The sequence below is a fragment of the Bombus pascuorum genome, chromosome 6, assembly GCF_905332965.1.
Source record: "Bombus pascuorum chromosome 6, iyBomPasc1.1, whole genome shotgun sequence".
NCBI lineage: Eukaryota > Metazoa > Arthropoda > Insecta > Hymenoptera > Apidae > Bombus > Bombus pascuorum.
The window spans coordinates 5,637,641-5,663,629 of record NC_083493.1 but is presented as its reverse complement, the minus strand read 5'-3'; the positions used below and the strand labels follow the sequence as shown (position 1 = coordinate 5,663,629).

At 38.2% G+C, this 25,989-nt stretch overlaps 1 protein-coding gene across 2 annotated transcripts in view; it reads right to left on the bottom strand.

The window, feature by feature from the left end:
* Positions 1-25,989, bottom strand: part of LOC132908185 (semaphorin-1A-like) — a 395,917-nt gene that overhangs the window by 33,996 nt on the left and 335,932 nt on the right. For both annotated transcript variants that reach the window (XM_060961947.1, XM_060961946.1), the window contains exons 7-9: positions 4,158-4,262; positions 2,619-2,707; positions 2,091-2,232 (exon numbers count right to left, since the gene is read on the bottom strand). In XM_060961947.1, coding sequence (XP_060817930.1) covers positions 2,091-2,232; positions 2,619-2,707; positions 4,158-4,262 — 336 coding nt within the window. The remainder of the gene's footprint in view (positions 1-2,090; positions 2,233-2,618; positions 2,708-4,157; positions 4,263-25,989) is intronic.

Genomic DNA, 25,989 nt, shown 5'->3' with positions numbered 1-25,989 from the left:
ATTGGTGCTCTTTCTTCTGTTCGCTATTTTCTCAGCTAAGGGTCGTTGAAAACGATTGGCCGCGATAAAACGTGCTCCATAAGAAGAAGAATTACGCGGGCAGTCGTTGATACACAGCTAGATACCGAGGCTAAGAGAAAGAGAGATGAAGCTGAATGGATTTCTAGTAAGCTCCGTAAGGAATATCGGAGGCGTCTTATCTGCGACGATATTTATAACCGGGAAGCCCGATCCTCTCTCTTGCCAATTTACGTTGCATCCTCGAAATTGCCAGCTAGCAATTACTCAGACATACTGACGTAAGAATGAAGAATAAACGAGTAGGTTTATCGAGTATCTACCAGGATCCAGATTTTCTCGTCTTTAGCAACGAAATTTCAACTAGGGAAACTATTATCTCGACTACGGATGAACAAAAAGAGAGAGAAAAAAATTTATTTGCGTTAACGGTAGCAATTTAACCTTGAAATAAAATTATTCTAGCTATTGGCTGGAGGGCATTCAGGTACTTTGATCGATTTGTAGTAACAACGTGCAAACCAATTTTACCATAGCGACAAAATATCTCTGAACAGAGCGTAAGCGACGTTTCAAACGCGAAACATTGAAACGTAAACGTTGGTCTGTTTTTCCGTTAATGGGAGTGAGTAATGGAAGTACAAGGAAATTTGTGAAATCAAGTTGCATTACACGTGGATCGTACACGAGATACAAAATTGGAGAGCATCATCCTTGAGAATTGTTAGACTATTTGGACCTTGGACTCCGGCCCAATTAGACTATGCACACGTTCAAGCTTGCTTTTAGCCAAAATTTGATCTCTATTTAGAGATTACGTTGCCAGACCTTTGTACTTACGAACACCATTTCAGATTCTTCGCGTATAAATTGCACGGGCCGAATTGCCAGTTCCTTTCTTAACGAAATTTAATTTCAAGCGTTCAACTCCTACGCTAATTGCACTATATAAACTATCAAACGATGTTGCGTCAAATAATTATATTTACGGATATACGTAAGTAGGATGATTTTCTCGAACAAATGATCGTACAAAATTCTTCAACAAATTCATAGCGTCATTACTCCAATACTATTTAAATAAACGTTTCAATAGTTTCTCGTCCTTGTTAACACTGGTACTATCACACCATTAAAATTGACTGGTTTTACAATTTTATTTTAAAATTCCTACTTCATGTTATATTTTTTTTCGTAATGATTTAATGACTTGCAACTATAAAGTAATATAATGAATTTTATTTTGTTTTTTATGTATTCAAACTGAAAATAATTTTTTATAAAAGTTACTTATATCAATACCAGTCAAAACGATTGGTAATTGTCAAAGTGTAAAAGGGTCCTGCAATCTGTTTACTGAACTCTAATTAATCAGTTCCCTCATTTTGTACAACTTCCCACGCGTTTTTAAAATTCGATTAAAATTCTATACGACGATATCAGTTATCAGGAAAATTCCGAATCGATCGCTAGATCGCTAGATGCTAACACTGGAAATACCACATCAGTCTAAATGACTGGTTCTACAATGTTATAAATGTGCCAACCCTCGTTTAGGGTTCATGGTCCCAGATGGATTAATAATATCAAAAATGTACTACATAACATGGAATTCCTTCTGTAAGAAAGTAATAAATTAATAAATATAAGAATATTCCATTATTACATACTTTTTAAAGACCAGTCATTTTGGCTGCTTTTGGTAGAAATAATTTCCTGTTAACTATCGGTAGTTCTAGTGTTAATACAGCACAATAATACCTATAAGCAACGTTTGTCCGTATCACCAACTAGCGAAAAAATTTCATTTTCTACCGTCTCCTACCAATGCCGTGGAAAAATTCTCCAGACGAACGATAAATTTCGCGTGCCTTTCGCAACGAGGCAGTTTGTTTGTAAAATTGGTCGGATCCCACTCGATACGTCTGCAAGGTAGTACACCGGTTAGGCCAACCCCTTTGTCCGGCACATAGGGACCGGAGAGCACTCGACGAGGGTCTCGGCAAACGTCATACCATGGCGAACTTACGGGCGCACGTATATATGATGTGTGTACATGCAGGCATACTCACGTATTTCATTGAAATAGAAAGGGTATTCGCCGGGCACGGAACAGTTGAGCCTCGCTTTCAGGAAGCTCGTCCATCTGTCGCTGAACGCATGAGGTCCGCCCTTGTCGTGCTGGCACACTCTACCGACCCGCGAGTACACTGCCTAAAACACAAATGCAGCCGGAGCTTTCGAACAATCGGCTTCTTCGATTCTTTCCTCTTTACTCGGACCGTCTTACTCTACCCTGCATTCAGCGCTATTATACTGCGTTACTTTGCCACCGGGATTAGGGGCAAAAGGAAAGGAAATTGTCGGTGCGTGAAAATTTGAGAATATCAAGAATATAGGGAATAGTAGAGATCGTAAAGCGTACGTTACATATGGCCATTTTTTAAGAAATCGCTCGTTAAAGTGCTTTCGCTGACAAAGAATGACATTTCGATATTGCAATTTCGTCGCTTTGGAAATTCTGCATCGTAAAACGGTCTTTGATATCGAGTAAGTAAATATAAATAGGTAGCGCGTCGTTAATATTTCGTAAGCCTTACCTTGCCACAATTCATGTACTCGACGGCTGTTTCTCGGTAAAAGAAGAAAACGTAATCTTCGTACGCAAACGAGCTGACAAAGTTCGGTCCTGTAACAATAACGTTCGAATTTGTTAGGGGCAATGGAATTCGTTCGAAACAAACAAACCAATCAGCTGGCTTCTAAAGATTAAAAAGAAAACACCCCCCTGACCTCGTTAAGGAAATAAAATAAAAATAGTCAAATTCGAAGATGGTATCCCGTTGGGTGCAGCCATCCACATGTTATTTAGCAATTAAGTTAGAAAAATTTACCGAATTGTAAAGTACAAATTAAATAAAAAAAAAAAAAAAAGAATAAGCAAACCATGAAGCGACGGTACACTGTTCGCGCGAACGTATACTACTTTAAGATTTTGAAGGGTTAAATTCATCGCTGTTTGTTTGTTTCGACGGGTATCTCCATCTCCGTCTTTATTTCCTTCTTCTCATATCTTTTCCTTTCTTTCTAAATTACGCTTCTCGTTCGATAACGTTCCACGTATTTTACAATGCAGAGGAAATTATGCGGCCGTTTCGGATCCTAGATGGATCTTCCAATAACTTGGTAATTTCGAAAGAGCGGGCAGTATGATAAATTGCCAACGGGATCGCCGCGTGGAAATTGCGATCGATCAAAAATTCCCGAAGCTTTGAATGGATTATGTAATTTATACAAAACTTGCATCGCAAATTCGCAACTCGCAATCGGCGATAAATAAGAGAAGAATGAAAAAAAAAAAAAAAATAAGATAGGAAAGAAAAAAAGCTCGTCTGGGTGGATACGCAAATTGCAGCATATAATTTATGCAAAGCTTCTTACATCGTTTAAGCATCGTCCATTGTATACGAGCTGCGAGTATAACAAACGCAATGCCATGCGATAACTTTTCACGTGCGACCGTGTCGTAAAATTTTATATGGACAGGGTACGATGAGAAGATACGGGAAATTCAAAAATAGCACGGCAATTGCTGGACTTTCTGTCGCGACCGGTTTTCCAAGTGCGATCGTTAAAACGTCGATTAAATAAATATCGAATATTTCAATTACCAGAGGCAACTCGAGAGTTCAATAGTTCGTGTAAAAATGATTTTCTAGTTTAAAATTCAATCTTATCCGCAAACTCTCTGTTTTCTTTCAATATTTTCCGGTTAAATTGATCGCTGTTTACGGCTCTGCATTTTGTTACCTAATTAAGGCCAGAATGATTTGCCTCGGTAGACGTCTGATATTTTTAATTATAAAAATAAAAAAAATAAAATATTTTGTACTTCAGTTTACCATAATAGTTACGCGAATAATAGAACGCAAAATCTTATCGTGTACTTTCTTACGCGATACTACGACATAATACTTCCGAGATACATAAAACGAAGCAAGAGATCAGATGGAGCGCAATTAAAATTTAGAAACATGGCAAAATAGAATGGCAGGAAAATAGAGGCTGGCGAGTATCGCGATAGAAAAGCTGAATTCAACGCGCGAATATTCCAATGTAATTTGCATGACTTCCATTACCGTTCAGCTGGTTGAGATCGGAGCGTTCGGTGCGGATCTTCTCCCTGTGAATCAGCGGCTCGCCACCGGAGAAATCGGCCACTGTCGCTGCGTACAGCTGCCCCTCTGAAACATGAGTAAACGCGGTTCTGTCAGTCGAGTCAGACTTTACAACATTTGCCAGATAAACGAGCAGTCGTGTCTGCGGCAATCGTCGAAGGATTCTGCCAAAGACACCGTGTACTTCGTTTTCAACGTTCCGCTCGTGTCACGCTGCAAATCGTTCTGGAAACGCGTCAGCACTAATCACCAGTGTACTGTTCTCTGTTCTGTGCTCGCGCAAAGCGAATCTCTTTCACGGAGATTACGCGACTGCTCGTGGAGGAATCGCACAGGCTTCGAGCCTGGCAATTAAAGAGTACCGAATTTCACGAGGGACTCGCGAATGCGCGTGCTTCGTATTCATTTTCGCTGTTGGGATTATAGACGCGAGCACAGCTTGTCACTCTGTGACGCGTAATCTAAGATACGCGTGTCGCTTTATGCAAATTACGGCAACTGTTTAGTAGCGACGCGACGATGGCGAAGATGGTATCGGGATCGAGGGAATTTCTGACATCAACGGCGAAAGAGATTGCAGAGTTGGAATAATCACTTTCCCGTGTCTCTAACGATACGTAGAGGTAGAAAATAATCGAATACTTTTTCTTCTTAATGAAAACGATGTTCGGTTTAAATTCCTTGTCAGATTGCAATTTGCATTGGCTTTAATAACAAACCTGCACATCTTTTTATTATACCTATCTACGTTACCACGTTATCACGTAAAAAGCATTCTGTTTAATAACGCACATTTATAAGCTAAATTGCACGAGTATCTTTTTATGCTCGTTTTTCACACGAGCCTAACCGACGACAGGTTTTAGTTCAGCGTCGCTGAATTATCGAGTGTCAGCCGATCTTTGATAACTGTACGCGAACGTTGAATAAATGACAAAACGCCGCCACGATATTACGGAATTTATTAGAAGCGGTTTAATTAAACGTGCCTTGAAAGGCGTTTTAATTAACACGGTAGCCACGCGATTACACCAAGAATCGTAGATTTCGCGTGGAACAACAGCCGGGAACACGATTCAAGTACACAAATTTTCTTCGCCACCGTTGTGGTTATAGGTATTAAAGCGAAGAAAAGATGGAAAGCGAGCTCTTTGTGTCGGCGAGTGCTAACTAGATTGGCCTTCGGTGCAAAGGCTTCTTCCTCGTAGAAACTGCGAACTTGATTGGCTTTGTTATTGCTCGTGTTCCGTGGAAACTTAGCTACCGGCGTGATACACTCAGATTACCGATGTATCAAACGCGACTGCACGAGATTCAACGTCAAAAATAATTCCCAACCACCGTTTCAACGTGGTAAGTATCACCAAGGAAAATAACGATCGCAAGTTATCACATATCACACAGATAGGGGCAATTTTATGAGAAACTTGGGCAAACGCCTTAGTACTGGCACATAATACTCGTCAAAACAAGCAAAGAACAAAACAAAATCTTAACAAACATGGGTAAAAAAATCATTAGTTTCGGCGTTACGAGATGTTTGGTGTATAATGAACCGATTGCTTCCTTAAATGAGATTAGAAAACTGTAACCAAAAGAAATGCCAGGAATCTTCCCAACGTGTGGGTGCTTCTACGAGAAAACTTATCGACGTATGTGTTGAGATGAACGACCGGAATATCGAACACACGTATACTGTAAAGTATACTGTAAAGATAATGTGTTTAACGTCGTTAACGTCGTAACTCAGGAGTTAGTATTTTTTGAAGCCACGCTTATTGACACTCTTTTCCTTACGCTCGTAAAGTGTTTCTCCAACTTCTTTCCTTTCCATATTTCCACTCTGGATATTATTGATACTATTGTATCGATGCCAAGTATGTACATACATTCCTTTAATAGCCTTTAACACTTTGACTGTCACGTTGGTCATATGTGACCAGCCACAGTTTCTCCTGTGACACCATGGTGGTCATTGGTGACTGGAGCGCTTGAACTTCTTACAATTGTAAAAATTGAATGGAAAAGTTAGGGAATTTTGAATATAACTGATAAATAGAAGATACTTTGAAATAAAAAGTGCCCCATTGAACAATTAAACATTTTTATTAGAACATCGATAAAAAAAATGAGAACAAATCTTACATCTAACGGTGCACTGTGTCTGCATCCACATCTTTGAGGGGTAATCTACGAATATTATTATAAACACACCTTAGAAAATAATCGGAAATGGCTTTATAATCGGCTTTATAATCATATAATTGAAGTTAGAAGTGTGCACATACCTTACTATTATACATAGACTGAGCAAATACTGTTTACTAATATCTTCTACACGTTTAAACAATATATTCTGCACGTTTTGCTTACGACGAAATAATGCGAATGGTTTATTGAAATTAACGAAGCTGTCGTTATTAACTGTTACCAAGGCACCACGATGGTCACCCGTGACCACCAATAAGATAAACGGTCCATTGGGGAAGAATCTTGTCTTACATCATCAATTTATTATTATTTCGCCATTATATGCTTTGAATAATAAAAATACTCCCCTGGCGTCCTGAGCGAAACACGTGATTTTGGCATGGCAGTCAAAGTATTAACATCAAGCGGTACTATAGCACAGGTATTTCTTCAGAATATTCAATGATGTAACTCGTGTCGGTATAATATTTATGTACATACGACTAAATAGCAGCAACTTCTGATAAACGCTAAAACACTTTCTTTGAACGTGTCTTATCAATCTTTCAACACGAATCTGTACAGAACCATCGAACGGAGTAACGAAGAAGAAAACAAAGTGCTGTTGTTGCCGCGCGACAGACGTTCCAGGATCAAGTGGATTCGACAAGGTCGACGAATTTACTTGAAAGCAGGATAGAGCGGCTGACAACAAGATCTGTCCCTAGTGAACTCACGTAGGTGACCAATTTTCTCGCCGTGTCATAGAAACTGTGGTCGTGGAATCCCGCAAGAAGCCGCGGCTTTCCTGTGCATCAGAGTACACCGATGGAACCATACCCTACGCCGATGTACGAGCCAACGTTTGCACGGAAAGAGAAAGAGAAAGAGAGAGAGAGAGAGAGGAGGAGCGAGGGAGCATTTTACCTGATACTCTCGCGAACCAAGAGATCTACCAAGGCCATGCACCCTCCTCCGGCTTCTCGCGAGCCTTCCATATTTCACGTTCAAAAAGCACGATGGGATTTGAGGCTGGCCAACGTATGCGCGCGATAAGTGTATATAGTGGCGGACTGGTCATATATAACCGGGCAAAGTAGACGTTAGACTTAGGGGATGAACGTGCCCGTTGCAGGCTACAAATCTACGCTGAGCCCAGCAACGCCGAAGCTCGCGAATACTGTACCGTCGTCGTCCTGGTAATACCCAGCGACTGAAGGAAGCTTTCTACTACGTGCCGGCTTCTTTGTGCCGCGCTGTCGACATTATTAGCCCGTTCGACCGACGTCGCTTCATCGCAGACCGTGCGATCGCTATGTTCCAAGGAACGTGTAGCTTCGCGTTCGGTTTATCGATTTCGATTACAATTCGGATTTTATGTATACATTTGCTGCACACTGGGCTGCCTGGATATGACGACATCGTAAAACTGCTATGCACGCTAGTGGTTGGAATTTTGAAACAAAAAATGCCGCGTTACGAGCTCTTTGAACGGCTACTCGAGCAAGAGACACGGACGCGAGCTTCCCGTTTCAAATATTTTGGGTTTATGATTTTGCATAAAAAATACAGGCTAAATGGCATATGTAACGCGTTATAAGCTGATTTGTTTCCTTTGGAATTATTTAAGATAGCGAAAGGATGCGATCGAAAATCTGAAATGCCTGAAGGTGAGATGTAGACGAAGAGTTCGGATTGAACCTAAAACAATGGAAAAATTCCTGCAATTCCATCGATCGAACATTGTTTGCCATCGATCGGTTAGTTTTATGGGAGAAGAAAGCGGTTAAGTTTTCAGCTAATGTTATCTTGTTTAACGAGGTCGGCCGCGTGTCTCACAGGGACACGCCTGAATTGCAAATTTATGCATGTTCGTGTTTGACACGTCCGATACGTTAGCTGTCCATGGTTCTTTCGTTATAGTTGACAAGCTGCAGGATTTATTTCATGCTAGCCTATCTTGAATGATGTGTTATGCTGTTGCAGCTTTGAAGTGCTCAACGATGAATGAAAAATGTTTGCGTTGGGATTTCTAGTTGCTTGATTAAATCCTTCAGCCGGCAATACATAGTTCAGCTTCGTTTATTACTTTAGCATATTTATCACTAAGATCTAAACCTACCTCTACAAAAATATTGCGAAATTGTCTAAAAAATACAGGACTTATCATAGTGCTATTTATTTCACGTAGAAAAAACGTTTTTTCTCTCGTTAAAACGAAAATATTTATCAGAATTTCACCATTCGTTTCATACGCTTTTGTTCGACAAATTTATAAAACTAGAATTTTCATCGTGCTGTTTTAGCCATTGTCTTTCGCCAAGCGTTTAAAAGAATCGTTCACGATATTGTCCATGCTAGCGATTTTAGTTTGAATTCACATTCTACCACAAAAATACACCATTTGCTGCGACTAAATTATACGCGATAGTAACATCTTGCTACGTGCTTTCTGGCGTTATAAGCTTTATACGACAAGTATCATTTTCTAGATACACTTTCCGCTAAAAGCAAATATCCAACCACATAGCGTCTAACGAGCATTTTCATTATTTTTTTGCAAAATTAATTTTTATAATATCCAATGTCTGGTAGAAGCGGAATACAGCGATGCACGTATTATGTTTCGTTTAATGAATTTCACACGTTTTAATAAGATGACTTTTATAAAACAATATCCAAGTAAATATTACCGATGTTCTCCGAAAAATGTACTTTGCTACTGCCGATCGAATATTTGGTCATGAACAGGAACTTGTTAAGCTCGCTAACTAATTAATTTCGATCGAATCGTTTCGAAGATTAATCGAAATTAATTGGATACCTCGACGAGCAAAAGCTCATGGCTCCGAATTGTTTCAAAACCACTCTGGAATTTTCTTTGTCCGCGACGAAATCCACTCTCAGAAGCTTTATTACGATAATACTGTTCGATTCGATGAGCACTGGCTTCAATCAATTAGAGGTGTTAAACCGTCAGACGTACTTTGCCTTGAAATTATTAACACGACACACGAATTATTATTTTTCAACACGAAGCGTCGAATTTCTCGTGTTGACGCAAGTTTTTGTGGGATTAATTAAGAAATTTTTCCTAATTGATAGGCGAATCGGTTATTAGAAATTAATTGGACGGTTCGACGCAGAGGGTGCAAAAATGTTTCTTGTTAATTAAATCTAAACCATCTTCTACACATGGAATTCGTTCGTTCTGCAAGGCGATTAATTTTCAGGAAATTTATTTCGTTTTATCTGGAAGAAAAATTGTTTTTTTTCTTTTCTTTTTTAATTAATTTTAGAGCAGCTTCTGTACTTAGAACAAAGTTGTACTATATATGGATATTAGAATTAACTCATAATAAGAGATTTCAACTAAAATATTTTATAAGAATTCAATCTTTTACTTTATATTCAACTTTTCTATCAAATTGTAATTCAAGCTTGATGAAAGTTTGGTCTATTCTCAGTAATAGAATTCAATTAAAAAGGATCATCAGCTTTTAATAGAAATTCCTGTTTTATAATACAAAACTTTATGACAGCATAGTATAAAATACCTGATCTTATTAAATGATTTGCTGTTACAACTGTATTAACGTATAAAGTACAGCGTATCACAGAAAATTAATCGGAATCAATACGTGTTAATTCGAAATCGACAAGAAGTTTTCTGACTAATCTTCGTGGCGGATATATCCCTGAATTGGCCCAATTGGTCGTATAATAACGCGTAATTAAAATGCAGCTGCAGATCGCTGCTAATTACGAATGCAATTCGCGTATCGACGCAGTTAATTTTGGAGCCAGCGAAGGAACTATCGACGCCACGAAACCAGGATAAATGCGAAAATTAACTAAAAAGAAAGTCGAAGAAAATTGGTATTACATCGCCATAGAGATTAGTTTGAAGGAAAATTGTATTACCAAATACCAAATAGCAATTTTAGAGGAAAATTGTATTTGCGATGTATGCACTTTGTTTACAACTGTTTTCAATTTATTCTTTTACTTTCGCCCGCATGCGTAGTTCAAATAGTTTAATTCCATTCATAGACGTTGCTACATTGATGAACTTACGTTTAAACTACAAGTTACTTCGTAATTTCAGCACCTCGGTGCGACGTTTATAGAACGCGCTTTGAAACAGGAAGTATATGACGTAATTTGAAATTTGACAATTATCTTAAAACGGTGCTAAAACGAAATGACTTCACCACTCAAACGAAATTGATACAAAATTTAATCGTCAGCTTTTCGTTTCTTTCGTCGGAAAAACTCGAACGTGGATTCGCTGTGAAGAAGATCGCGATATCAACGTGGCCAGAAGCTTAAGTTTTAATTACTGACCGTTTCATTTCCGAAATTATGCCGATAAAAACCATTTGAGCGGTTGCCACGAGGAAAAAACGAGGATAGGAGAAAAATGGCCTAACGATCGTTTAAAATGCACGTGTCCGATAACGTTGAAGATGCTTCAGAAAGGAAGGTTGAATTGGTCGATAAGAAAGATACGATAGCGAATAAAAATGACAAGATCGTTAACCTAAGAAACGTTTTATTTTTTCTTCTGTTAGAAGCTTATGGGATCATGAATCGACAGTTCGATAACTATCGTGCAAGATATTTGTACTTTTTACACGCGGTAACTTTGATTGATTCAACGTTCGACCGGCATTTCTTTGTTCCCTGGTTTTTGTTTAAACATCGGGAAACTTCCGATCAAGATGACGTCTTCACTCGAATTGAACGTAGTAGATGATCGTTCTTTTTCACATGGAAAAATGCATTGCCATTTGAAAGAGTATCTGAAAGAAAGTCGTTTCAGAGGGTTCTTTTTGATGTATGTCTCTGCCATACAATACGAATCGCGATGAGAAAGAGATACTTTCATTTAACTTGCAGCAGGATGATAATAAACGTCTTTCTGTAATAAACTTTTAATAATAATAATAATAATAATAATAATCGCCTTTATATACGCAAATCTTTTTTTAGGACCATAATGATAACGATTCCCTCTTTTTATGTTTTATTTCGTACGGTAATTCATTTCACTTACGTTTATCAGATTAATTAACGTGTCTCTTAATTGCACGTACTATTTTCGCCGTAGCTATCGTGGCCTTTTGTATTCAGCTTGTACAGGCTACAAATTATATCTACCCTTGAATCTGGAGAAAACCGACCGCAGGATCATCAAGTGAAAACACACAGAGGCAGAAAGTTAAGGACTCGTGGTGTAGAAGGGGCGAACTCAGAGCGAATTACCTTGCTTTTGGTGCAAGTTCGCGAAAATACGAATCGCCAGTTCGATAACAAGCGAATGTTCGTACTGAATTCAGCTGTGCGGTACACGCGCGTTATTTGTGTCACTATTATTAGAGCGGTATGTGGACATTGCACTTGGAGCGGCCGGAACGGCAGCAGCCACGTTGATTCGGCTTTGTTAACGACTAACGACTAAGGTCCGGCCCCCGCTTTATTCCGCCATATAAATTTTACACCCGTGTATTAACTCGGGTTTGCCATAATAACGCGACAGAATGATTTACGCTGATAAACGCCGACTTCGTATCGTAGTTTCCCTAAACCGGACTAAGTAGAACGTCGACTAAATTGAATCACGCGTTGAAATCGTGTTTCGAGCTTCCCGCTTCTACATCAACTTCTCTCGTTCGCTTCGTTCGTTTCGCCGAAATACTCTGATTTAATCAAACCTCTTCGAGCGGTTAAAAAATATGTAACCTGACCATAAAATTTAAATCAAACGACCGTGGGTCGTCTACGATTCAACGACATCCAGCGATTAGCGAACGAAAGTCAGTCGCAGTTTATTAGCTCGACGCGTTGTATTAACAGACTATGACTGTTATGTGTCAAGAACATCGATCCGTTGTTCGGTAGTATCGTGTCACTGTTTTTCACTTTTCTGTCCTTCCTCTTTGTTGCTCGGCAGAAGGGAGCAACAGAATGGCAAACAGAAGGGTTCAGATCGATGAGGATCAACGATAGCTCCTCCCTGGATCCATCAGACTTACCAGGCTAAACCTTAAATACACGTTGCACGCTTGGATTCGTAATACCTAAGACAAGGTTTCCTATCCATCCTAGCTGCTTCAGTCCTCATCTGACGCTGGTATTACGCATATTACACGTGTCTCGACTATTCACGAAGCTCGATGCCGCGACGGCGTCGTGGCTGGTTAGGGATGATAGTAATTATGTTTTCAACATCATGCGCATCCACGTAGGTATTTTCTCCTTCAACATAATTATACGACATACCGTGGAAAACTTTTAATTGCTGTAACGAATAGCGAAAGAGCCTGTTAAGTAGGCGTAATTATTACTTTGTTTCGGACAATGACGTAAGAATTGTCTTTCAATTTATCAATTTTGACGTAGTCTGTATAAATAGTAGCAACTTTATCGGTAATTCTGGATCTGTAATTTTGCAAATAATTTACGCGATTGTTTCGGTTTGTATCATCACGTAGCTAATTAAGAACAAGACGTTGTTGCTTTGATCGTTGCAAATTATTATCGTTATTATCGTAGACGCGTGTCATATTTTACTACCATTGACCCGTTCACTGTGGTATTTTATCTCAGTTACCAGAACGTTAATTACATTTATCGACATGCTACGAAAAATCGGAGAAAGATAGTTTATAATTTCGTAAGTATTTTCCGCTGTTCCACGTTTGACGAGACACTCTGCTCGAACGCGGAACGACGGTGAGGAAATTTCGAAATTTTCTAAAATGACCAAAGCAGTTCGAGAATCGAAATAGCAAGTTACAGAATCGGAAATTTCGCATTAATTAAATCTAACTGAATAGAGATTTTAGAGAAAAAATATCTAGACCAAAGTACGATCTATTGCGCGTTCAGAAAATACAAAAAAGAAAAGATGGAAAAAATACAGACGAAAGAGAAAAGAAATAAAAACTCTGGGAAAAAACGGTGAAAAAGCTTTCTGAATTCCTTTTTACAGTTTTAAACTCTTGACTATCGTAGGAAATAATAAATTTAAATGAATCGATTGGCGTATAAAAACGTACAAATTAGAAATACGATAACACGACGAACATCTCGCATCTGTTACTCGCGATAATCATTGTGTAAGTACTTTGTCCGCAATATATACACTCCTTATGGCATTATCGCTCGTACATATATGCCGTACAGACGTCATAAATAGTCATTATTCAAGCTACGTATTTATACGTCGAGCTCATTGCTCGTTCTAATAAATGAGAGAGGCAACAGGCGCGTTGCGAGATTTCGAGGATTTGCAGAAATCGTATTACAACTTCTAAATCTTTGCTCTGCTCTGATAAAATGTCTAATAACGATTAAATAAGTCTTAACGACGTACATATCTCGATACGAAAGCAGCCGAGTTTTCTAATTAAACATAATTACTGTATTTACTAACGAGCTGAAACGCACAAAGTTACTCTTCTTGAAATTATATATTTCTCAATTAGTTCACATTTTGAAATCCTCGCGACGCGAATCTTTCCTTAAATAGATTTTAATATACTATGTTGAAATACTTTAAGCGTTACGACGTTATTCTGCAACTCGACCGAATGAAACTCGCATTCTGACTTCATCACCCATTCACCAACTTACTTCAATTTCATTCAACGAAACAACCTACCTCGTTCCATTCCTTAACTTCTTTCCTAGCCTCCGAAGAAATTTATTAATCTAGTAGGCATATCTCGCATTATCCGCAATACGAAAATCCAAGGAACGTTACGTTCAACGAATTTTCCGTGTGCAACGAGTGCGAACGATTTAGCATGCTCGTAACCGGCTTCGTTATAAAATTAGCCATTTTCAGGTACACGCGGCCACGTAGTAAAAAGCAAGCTGTTGGCCGCAACTTGCACGATAAATCTACACGTCCATGAAATATGGATAACCAATCTCGCGCGCGACGAAAGGCGCGGGCTTGTTAGATTTTATACTTCGCTGTCACTGCTTACGGCACACACAGGACATACTACATATACGTGTACACAAGCTGTGTTACACACTGATCGCATTGACCGTGACAAACACGTTGCTAGTTCGCGTGGAATTTCTTCTTTCGACACGGGATGAAACGTGATTTCCAAGGATAACGTTGTCGCGGTCGAAGGTTAATTAAACTTCCTGAATACGGAGCTCGTCATCGAAGCGCACGGGAATCAGGCCAAACTCGACAGGCGAAAGTTCTTCCGTCGAGACAACGAAAATCGTAAGTAGCTCGCTTCTACTCGATTCCTTGATCGATCTTCAGTCGCCGATTGTTGGAGTTTCATTTTCCAGTAATATACGCTGTTTCGGTATCGACCAATTAATGATAACAATGAAACAAATAATGAGATAGAAAAAATAGGAGAAAAAAGTTTCTACGAAATACGAACACATCGTGCAAAATGAATAAAAACGTTCCACATCCGTGTAGAACGTACGCTTGTTGCAAGACTTTCTCACAACTTTTTAGCCATAAAACTCACGTACTTTTCTCTCCAGTTTTTCTCAACATCGATATAAACATCGAACGTAATGCCAAACGATTAATTACGAATTTCTTGGCCATAAAATCGTAACACAGACTTCCTGGATTTTCCGCATCGTGAACGGATGTCGCACGGTAGCTGTCATCGGATAACGAATTATGAATGAATGAATTGTTAAGTAAATTCATTGCGAACGATCTTCGTTAACCGAACACGCCTATGTTCATAAACTATAGGCTTTCGCAGAAAAGGAACGTTTGATAGAGATATTTACGACCATAGTTTATTTACTCATACATTTATATACTCGTATATTTTGTCTTGCTTCCAGATACTACGTTACTACTGAAATATACACATACATCTTCCACTTCTCTTTCTTTCTTTTTCCTTCATTCTTTCTATTTTACGTATTTTTTTTGCACATAGAAAATATCGACGTACGATAATGATAAATTGGTCGGACTTGTTGCAACGAGACGTTTCGAGATTTTTAGTAGAGCAAAACGGTTTTGAATTCTAAGTACATAAGACAAAGTGGAGAAAAATTACACCTCTGACAGTTTAGAGAAGTATAACGCATTGGACGACTGGGGCTCGGAAAAAGTTTGATTCGTCGTGAATTAGTTGATTAAAAACTAGTCGGCGATGTTTCGATTAATACTTGAGCGTGTATATCGCAATTATGATCAAGGAAGAAGCTCGAAAGAAACGGAAACGGAATTCCCTCGTTTATTTAGAACACGTCAGACGGTCGGTTCACCGAGTATCATTTATTTCCAACTCCATAAAACTTTCTCGACGGGGAAAATTCAATCGATTTGGAACAGCAACTCGGTTCGAGAGCTCTTTCGAGTCACGCTTTTTGTTTAAAAATCGCTGGAACTTCGACCCGGCGATGATGCTACTCCGAGCTCTCAGTCAGAATGCACAAGGGCGTATATTTTACTTCGTTTTAAACAAACGGAATTCGTTTGAAAAATTCTCGACGTTCCAAGGGGAATCATATTTTCAAACTTCCTCTCTCGAGTTTTCATACTTGATAGTAAAACGACGTACAAAGTGGAGAACGTTTATGTTACAGAATTAAAAGATACTTGTAAATCAGACGCTCGAACAATGCCTCGATCAGCATGTAACCAAGTATTGTTAGCGAGTTTCGTGGTTTAATAAACTTTAGTAATACAAACTAAGTAAAACCTTCCTAATAAAACGCTAATAAACAGTATTTAAAGCACCTTCTTCTAATTTCCTACGTAACTTCTTTCCTAACATCAAACTTCTTGCAATCTCTCAAAATTAGCTCCAACTACTTCGCTCTACGAAAGAACAACAAGAAACTTTGCTCCTTTCGTTTTCTCTTTTTCTTGGTCATTGGCAAAAGACTCTCTTTAAAATCTGCAAACCATTCTTTCGATACTCGCAAAGAAAACATAAAAGCACCATTGAGTTGAACAAGGAAAGTTTACAAGACAGTGATACTACTCGAGCAATCACTCAAAATATCGCAGCGCTCGTTCTTTCCAACAAACGAAAATAACGATCACGAGAACCGTTGGTTGTTTTCAGCGGATCGGAATGTTAGCGTTAATTTTCAAGGAAAAATTGAACCGCGGACTTGGCCACAGCCGCGATTAGATTCCAGATTCGAACGAACTGAACGGACGCGGCGCGTTGTCTTGCAGAGGCGGAGCACGAGGGTGGAAAGCGAGCAATCGTTCCGGTAAATAAGCTTCTGCGGTTTGCTGGATTTCATGGTGGATTCGCGTCTACGAAATACAACCGTTCGTTCCGGCAGAATGCACGTTGCGATCCTACGATCGAACGGATCCTTGTAGAGTCTCTTAAATTTCTCCTAGAGCGGATGTTCGCGGCTCTGGTAGGAAAAATCATGCTCAACGGAGTTTGGAAAGCAAAGTTTCAAAAAAGTCTGATTATCGATTTTGACATTAGGAGCGACAGGGGTGAGAGACAGAGATTCTATACTGTACGGACAAATTCTTTCGTTACCAAAGGTAATTATAGTCATCTGAGTGTGAGTCGTATACTGTCCATTGATACCTGACATATTCGCTTTTCTACAGTACAGTTTATTGAGATATGTATAATTTTGTATGCTAGACTAGATTAACCGCGTGTTAGTGACACACGTATGTGAATATGAGTGTGTGAAAGTATGTGTGCCTCGAGAAACAGATGAATGTAACTGTTCCGTTGGCAGTGTGGTGTGGAAGATGGTAAGACAAAGAGAGTGCTGAGACGCGTGCAAATGTATATCGACGAAGATCCTGGAAATCGTTTATTAAATAAATCTAAAACTATTTTAATATGAATTCTAAGTGTAACCTTAGTGTTCCTTTACTTTTATTTCGGCGATTAAGATTCACAATTCTCAACACAGTTATTTTATTTAATCGCGTTGTTTTCTATTGAACTATTGCATTGTTTACTAACGATTATGCGTCAAGACTGGCGAACAGTCGGATTATAAATTTGCACGTTTGCCCGTTGGATATATGATATGCGTAATCTAATAGTTATCGAATGATCGGTTATTGGTTACGACGGCAGAACGTTGCTACAACGTTGCTACAATGCTGCTTCGGGCATCGTAAAATCCCTTTGTGTTTTATTCAACTCGCTACGCACGCGGAATGTGACTAGTCGTCATCTGGCAAATACCTACTCCGACCATTAGGTTTTATTCAGATCAGTTTGCCATTTGATCATCAAGGGTTTGCACAGCGGATGGATATTTATCCTGTTAATGGAACAGCCTTAAATTCAATTATCAATTTTGTACGCGTCTGTTTTCAATTAAAACCATCTTCCCCGATAGCAAGCTACTGGTTATTCCTGAAATTTTTAAGAAACGTTTAACATAAAAGAGATGACGCTGTCTCGACGAGTATGTAGCGGACAGTGTTGTAGCAAACTCCGCATAGGACAAGATGCCACTGCCTGTTCTTGTTCGTTACTCTGTGTCCTTTGTAAATTAACAAGGAAATAATATCCTTGATGCGCCAGGGGAGTCCGTGGAGCAAACAAAGCCAACGGGAGTTCCTTTGCCAAAACGGCGAGGACCAACTCGTTCTTTTAATATTTACGGAACAACATAAATATTTGCCACGGTCGTGTGGTAGTGAGATAAAAAATTTGCGTGGTGGTGAGATCAAAAATTTACGTGAATTCTGATCGACCCGGGACGGAAAAAGTCTGGTTCATGATTGAAAAGGAAGCTTTAACCGAGAGATCAAGCCGAGAGACTCTTTGCCTTTTAAATCGGATTCCAGCCAAGTCTCGAATGAACTTTCGCGTCAAGTTTGTCCAAGATTTCCAGGATTAACCACACCCCTATTAAACGATTCGACGACCGATACACCGTATCAGAAAGAGACTACAGCTGATTAAGGTTAAACAGAATCTGATAGAAGATTTACGAACAGACAAAAAGTTCTTGGTTCTAATCTAAACCGTCGTTTAAACGAACAGCACCACCGTTTTTTGGTTTAGATCGAATAATCTTGCGCAAACATTACCTTCCGCGTTTAATAGATATACTTTTGCCTATCTTTTACCTCGTAACTTTTACCTTCTTTATTTTATCACATTATACATTCATCCTATTCATATTGGAATTTTATAAGATATTTAGTGATATTTAGTGGTTTAGCCAGCGAGCGATAATAATTTTACCAGGGAAAGCATGTCTTTAACTATCGTCAAGTTAAACATTCTTTTGAAGACGAGCAGTTGAAATTTAACTTTAAAGTCGAAGATATTTTATTCTCAATTGTCTCTGTCATTCTCGATTATCTGCCATTTACCGTACGATATTTTTAATAACCGCGCGTGTAACATTTTATTATTCGATTAAATTCGAGCACCTTGGCGAATGAAAAATATTAAAACACGTCTAATGCATCATATTTCACGCTTTCGTTTTCAAAATTGAAGATCGAAAGAAAATCAAAACTAAATCATATTCCAATTCGCGTTTATCACGTCCGATTCATAATTTGCTCCATACGCGAAACCCCACGATATTGACGACGATACAATCGAAATATCCGAAAATTCGAATCTAACTCAATCTGTACATCCTTCTTCTACGTATAATACAATTAATAATCGAACGTTACTATCTACCACGCTAAAATCCACTTCTAGCACGCACCTTCCGTTCTCTAATTAACGATCAATCAAAATGTTTCCCGAAATCCCAAACGGCAGAGAGAAGCTTGATTTATGACACAGGAAAACGGCTGACAAATATTTCCCCATGTATTACAATGTGGCCGAGACCACTTTATCGGACCATATACCAATTTCTATAGCACAGCGCTATTTATCCACCAGGTATATCGATCTTGCTTGCATTTCAAACCTTGTTTTGTCGCAAAACGATAATTCCATGGTCTATTCTTCGATATATCGCGTCATTGATGCAATTAATCCAAGGCAATAACTTTGACGCTGGGAATCGCAGTCTCTAAACCTTCTCCACCTACCTGCCATTATTTTTCTCTCGTTAAATAATGAAACTTGTTAATTCAACCTAAACGATAACACGTGTTTTCTTCGTACACCGTAATCGAATTTTTGCAATTAGAAAATTGAAAACTTTTTCGCGATTGATTCGCCCGCGATAAACTTCCCTTTAACAATGTTTTGTTAGGACTCGTGGTTCAACTTTTTGAATTTCATTTCTTATGTTTTTCTTCTGCTCGTGAGAATTTTGATCAAACGTTTGTCAGACAACGATATATTCAATCGTTTTATGATTCGAACAACGACACGAGATAGCATAGATGTGGATCGGTAAAATTAATTCCCTTTTGTAATAATTTTGTAAATGGATTAAATCTTTTTTGGTGCAAGTTTCATTTCTGTTCATGTTTAATATCGATACTGATACGTAGATATCACTTTAATTCCCCTTTTCTATCCGTTTGAACGATAGGGGATTCAACGATGTTGCAGATTCTGAGAATGTGCAATAAATAATTTATTTCTGTATTCGATATTTGACTGCTCTTTACTGTGAAAAAAATTTCAATTGTAACACGTAATAATATTTAATATTTCTTATCGTAATATGAAACTCGTATTATGTCACTAACTATTCTTCTTTTTATTTTACTTGAGTATCTATTGTCCTTCCTCGCTTAGTGGAAACTCCTACGTTTCCGGTTAATGTCGTGGCTTACCCGTGACCCACATACCATGAAATGTGATAATTACTAACACGATGTCAGTTATATGAATTAATTGCGAGTTATGTGCATGTAATTGTCCAATTTGTCAAGGACGCGTACAATTCTGCGATGATATGTGTTTTCGTAAAGTTAGTATAACATCTTTATCTTCTGCAAGTACGTCGAATTAATTAGTTAAACATTGATTTTCCTTTATTTAATAACTTGCAATAATTTATTCGAATTAAACTTCGTTTTAAATAACCGAAGAATTAAGTTTGTAAGTATCAAGGATCTCATCTAATTAATAATCTTATCGGATATAATTTTTCTTTATTTAATAACTTGCAATAATTTATTCGAATTAAACTTCGTTTTACATGACTGAAGAATTAAGTTTGTAAGCATCAAGGATCTCATCTAATTACTAATCTTATCGGATATAATTACAATCTTCACACTTGTTTTATTTATCGTACAAACAAGTATTAGATTCTTCCTAACAGGGAAAGTTTGCAATTTTTAATTGTTTCTAACTTTGTGTGCATTCTGTTACAGATTATTCAGTTACATCGTTGAAAATTAACGCACAGAATTTCTTTCCTTCGATAAAGAAAAGCGTCCTGCTGCCAGTAAATTTTACAAAAGAATTATCTGGATATCGATAACACGTTCATGGCAAGCTTTACAGCGAAATTATATTCGATATATATTTCGATACACGATTCGATTATTTTATATAACATAAGCATTCGCTAATAAGATTGTAGAAAATATAATTCATATAGGTATTTACGAATAACTATAATTTCAGAAATAAATGTAAATGCCCTAATGTAAATATAACATATTTCACAGGATTACCGAACAACCGCGTTCTAAACAGTCTCTTAATTGTTTTAAATTACATACATATTTTATGTGGCTGCGATAGATTATCTCAGGGAAATTTATTTCACTGAATGTATCCTGGCGTACCAACAACACGATCCAGCGATCGCTCATTGCTGTTTTTATATTAGCTGAGTAATCGTATTGCACATTCGAACGGCACGCATCACACGTAAGTTACTCGAGGTACAATCAATCGGATCATTGGTTTCAGAGGTCTCTTCTTTGTTCGAAGAGTCGGCCGCCGTTTCTCTTGCGAGCGTACCACTACCGAGGCGATTAAAACGTACCAGCAACACGAGAGCGTGCATGGTGAATATTTATGATTCCGTTAACATGTTCGCGCGGAACTTGATTTATGAAGGCCCATTGCACGCGTCATTCATCAACGTGTTTGCGATAACGAGAGCCGGGGAACCCGCGAATCGTATCTTCCTGCTTACGCGCGTTTTTACATCGTTTGATGTTGATACCCGTACAACTTCATCGACGACCAACAGACGGCTTGGTCAGATATCGATGCACCGAAATCGATATTCGCCACGGACAAACGCGTCGCTCGTGTATAATAGCCGCGAGATTGATATGACACGAAGGGAAAAGAAAAAAAGAAAAGGGAAAGAGGGAGGGGTAAGAGGGAGAAAGAGGAGAGAATATAACTTGCACGCCGTTATGACATCTGACGCAGCGAGACAGATATTTCGGTGGAAAGGCTGACTGTCAAAAGTACAGATCTCTGCTCTAATAAATTTCTCGTTTTCGATTTCCGAAACGATTTCTTGCGCGTCGACCTTGTACGCCGGAAGTTTTCAGCCGCGACGAAAATCCAAGCATGTTTCACCGTATGAACGCAACGTGAAGAAGCAGAAGCTATCGCGTATGTAGTACGTGATCGAAGTGCGATCTAACGTTCCACTATATTTCCAACAGTTTCCGACGTATGGAGTAAAAAGATGAAAACGACAGGCAACAGACAGGAAAAGTATCGGTTACGACGTTATAAAACGTGCTTGGACCCTGTTCGTCTTCTATTCCCTTTTGTCACGAAGCCGAGATAGCGTTGGTCTTGGCATGCAAACTCTTTTCCTTCCTCATCTTCCTCTCTAACCGATCGCGTTCCATTCGTGCGATAATTTTTATTAAATTTCAACGTGAAACTTTTTGTCAGTCGAATCGATCAAACGTTCGTAGAATATGATGTATTCATCGCGGACGACAGGGTTTTGCTATCTATCAGGTTTCGGGATATCGATGTATTGGGTTGGCAACTAAGTGATTGCGGATTTTGCCATTGGGTGGTATTGACAAAATCAGCAATCACTTAGTTGCCAACCCAATACTTGTCTCAGTACGTGGAATAAAGATAATATTTTGTTCGGAGCAAAAAGCCTGATTATGAACAATGTTCGATATTACGCTATCGTAACTATTGATCTATAGTACGTATTTATACGTAAATATTCCATACGAATATCTTTTTTTTTATATCCTAAAATCTTTACAATTTTTCCAGACAGGAAATTTCATAAATTCTTATATATTAGGTTATTTGAAAAGTTTTTTGTTTTATAAGGAAATAATGGATGCACATTTTCCGTTTTATATTTTATCGAATTACGCACGATCCATTTTGTTCTCTCAAAATAGAGATCACAACGTTCGACAGATTAAGTTTCATGTTTGTATAAAGATGCATCGTTGTAAAAGACGTCTGTAAAAGAAAGACACTTTTCGGACAACATAATAATAGCGTATGTATCTCGAAGACGTCTATAACGAACGTAGATTTAATTTTCTCACGTTGTATTACCATTTAACATTTATACAATTGCCTCCTCTAACTTCTAATCTCTAATACTTTTCTCAAGCAACGCTCAGAAAAATCTGACTATTCATCGATACTATTCGCCTATTGGAGATTTAACGGACGTTCTTGACTCGTCAAGTTCAAGTTTCGAGAATAACAAATGATTTCAAATTTAAATAGCGCGAAACACGGCAAGAGCAGCGTCGTCCATTTCGCCATCCCCTTTTCTTTCTCTTCTGTTTTAATATATATTAAAGGGATTATGACCGAGGGATTCTACCGAACTTTTAACAACTATGGCCGCTATTGTTTGAGTTTTCGGCCTCTTACTCTCCACCCTTGATGCTCGAACAGCGAGGGCAATCGCGAATTTCTAATGAAACGTTGCTCGTCGAAATTGTACACTTACGTTGAAAAGCAGCGCTGGTTATTATTTACAAGATAAGGAGATATTATGCAAAGAAATTATTACAAATATCGCGTATAAGTTGTCGGTATATTCACTTATTTCGCGAAATGGCATATTTCACCGTTTATTTCACGCGTGTACACTTGTACCCTAATGTTTCAGAATGAGTTTTATCGGAAGATAGAACGCGCTATCCGGTTAGTCGTTTTGTGTTCATTTATAACTCGACAATAATGTCCTCTTTTTCTTTTTTTCTTTTTTTGGCAATTTCGTAGCTTCGAATGACTATAGTTAGCAACGTGCATCGATTAAATCATCGATAACTGCAGTCTATTGTTTGCGCGCGTTTATTTCATTTATTAACAGGCGAAAAACCATCGCTGGACGCGTATGTACTTTTGATCAAAATGCCAGTTTGTTTATATCGCTTTAATCTAAATCACCTCTTTCATTTTGGGAAAATAAATCGAATAATGAAAATTTACGCAGAAAATACGCACTCTCTTCCATTCTTGGCTCGTCGTACGAAACTAAACCAGGAAATAGAGACAGCGCAAGCGAGATTATTTCTCTTCTTTCGTATGACAAAATGAAATAAGAAAACCTGGTGACAGGCATATCGAAACGCTGACGGTGAACGTTCGTTTGGTTACGCGGTCAAACGGAGTTTTAGGACGCGTAGGATGACTTCTCTCGCGGCTTGTGATGAAATTAGCGTCACTTTGTGGTCGCCGAGTTTTTCCAACTGTAATTTTCGAATTTATCTGCTATTTACCGTTTCTGGAACGTTTGAAATTTACGTCATATCAAGATTACGTTGAACGCGTCATGTTTGGACGGTTCTTCAACTCGCGTTCTAAATACCGTGTTCTTTATTGCAAATAATGTATAGTCTACGATGTTGGTGATTTTCATTCGAAAAACGGATTAAAAATACGTCAGTTAGATAAGAGTTGGAAAAAAAAAATCACTCGATAGTCGAGTTAATTGAACGTCTATTTTCGGGATAAGCTTCGCGGAAGAAATTAGGATACGTTGGTGGAATCTTGGACGAAGTTTAATAAACGTCGTTATATCGTCGTTTTATGAAATGAACTGAAGCGGTAGCTTACGATTAAAGATGATATCACCGTGCTTGGTAGTAAGTTTAAAAAATGAAATGTCTAAATTACGTTGACACGGATAGACAAATTATCTGACTCTGCATAATCCATAATTTACACGCTCTGTACTCGAGTCTGGGGACTATTTCTAACGAAAGTTACCTCTCACCTTGCAGAGAAAGTCTGCATTTGCAATTTATACCTTGAAAATAGCTTCGGTTTATCATATTTTCCAACAATCCTATATAAAGAGCGATCCATCAAAATCAGGACATCTAATTATCTTCTTTGCTACTAAAAATACAAGAAAACATTGTAGGCGAAAGTTGGCAGTTCCGTACGGCGCCGAATGAGGTTTAGCGATAATCTTTTTTAAAAGTAATTTTTCTTCCAGCCAATCAAGATTACCTGTATCTCTCTAAGTGAAACCATACGTCTTTTCCTGTGTAATAGTACAGATTTTTTGAGAGCAAATCCATCATCGTATATCGTATATTCATAAATCAGTTCGCTCTATCACCGTATATGAAAATGTAGTAATAAATATACAGTATTCCTCTAAAAATATTATAATAAAATCCATATTAACATGTTATTAACTGGAATATTCATCGCAGTGTAATTAACCAAAGTACGTAAAAATAATGTAGAAGAACGACAAGGTTAATTAATTAACATAATAAATCAATATGAAAAGTAGCTTCGTTCGAAGCGATAGCCACTAGCCTCGACCACGAATCACCAGAAAAATCTTCAAAATTTATTCAATGTTAAACAATATTGTACAATAGCGTTCATTTCGCTAAACGTACACGTATCTCAAGATTTTTGTCTTATCATCTAAATTCCACTATCATCTCGTATCTCGGGCGCAACATTATTTTAAGATAGTTGAGGTTTCCTAGAAATATATGTAATTATGCGAGTTACCGTATACATATTCAAATTGTTTAATAACGTGTTTGCACGTACACGTGTATGTAGGAAACCGTAAATGGAACATGAGGACAAAAATGAAGGTAATTCCATACAGTTTCGTAGAATTTGCATTTTTCTTCCTATCTTCGATTTTCTCATTGATATGAGAACGATGTTTAAAGCGACCGTAGGAAAACAGAGCACAGGGGTAAATAGCAGGGAAATTTTCGAAGGGTAATTTAATAATCTCAGAAGACGTTGGCCTGTGAAGAAGATGGAAAAATTCGCGGGTATCCCGCGTGACGAACTACATATCGTGCGACGATGATACAACCGCGTCACGCTTCTGCATATTTCTTTGTCGTACATTGCGGCTGAATTACACTGGGCTCCGTATCTTTTCTTTTTCTGGAGTAGGTCGCCTAACATGCGATTCAGTCACGCAAGCTAGTTTTATGTGCGCCAGCCTCCGCCTATCGCGTTGGTTAAATGCAAAAATTAAGATGTATTACTTGTAAACAAGATATACACGATACAGAACTATCGAAATGAAAACTAGCATTAGGCCATTATCCGCGTCCAGAGACTTTAGATATCTTTTCCTTTGTATTTGTAGTTACTGTGAAGTTGTATTTTTCAGATTTGGTTATACGACGGCTCGTCGTTCATCTATCGCGTACGAACGAAAGAGCGCGCGGTTAAGAATACCTTAATCTTAAAAATTAGATTGAAACAGGTAAAAAAGAGAAAAAAGACAG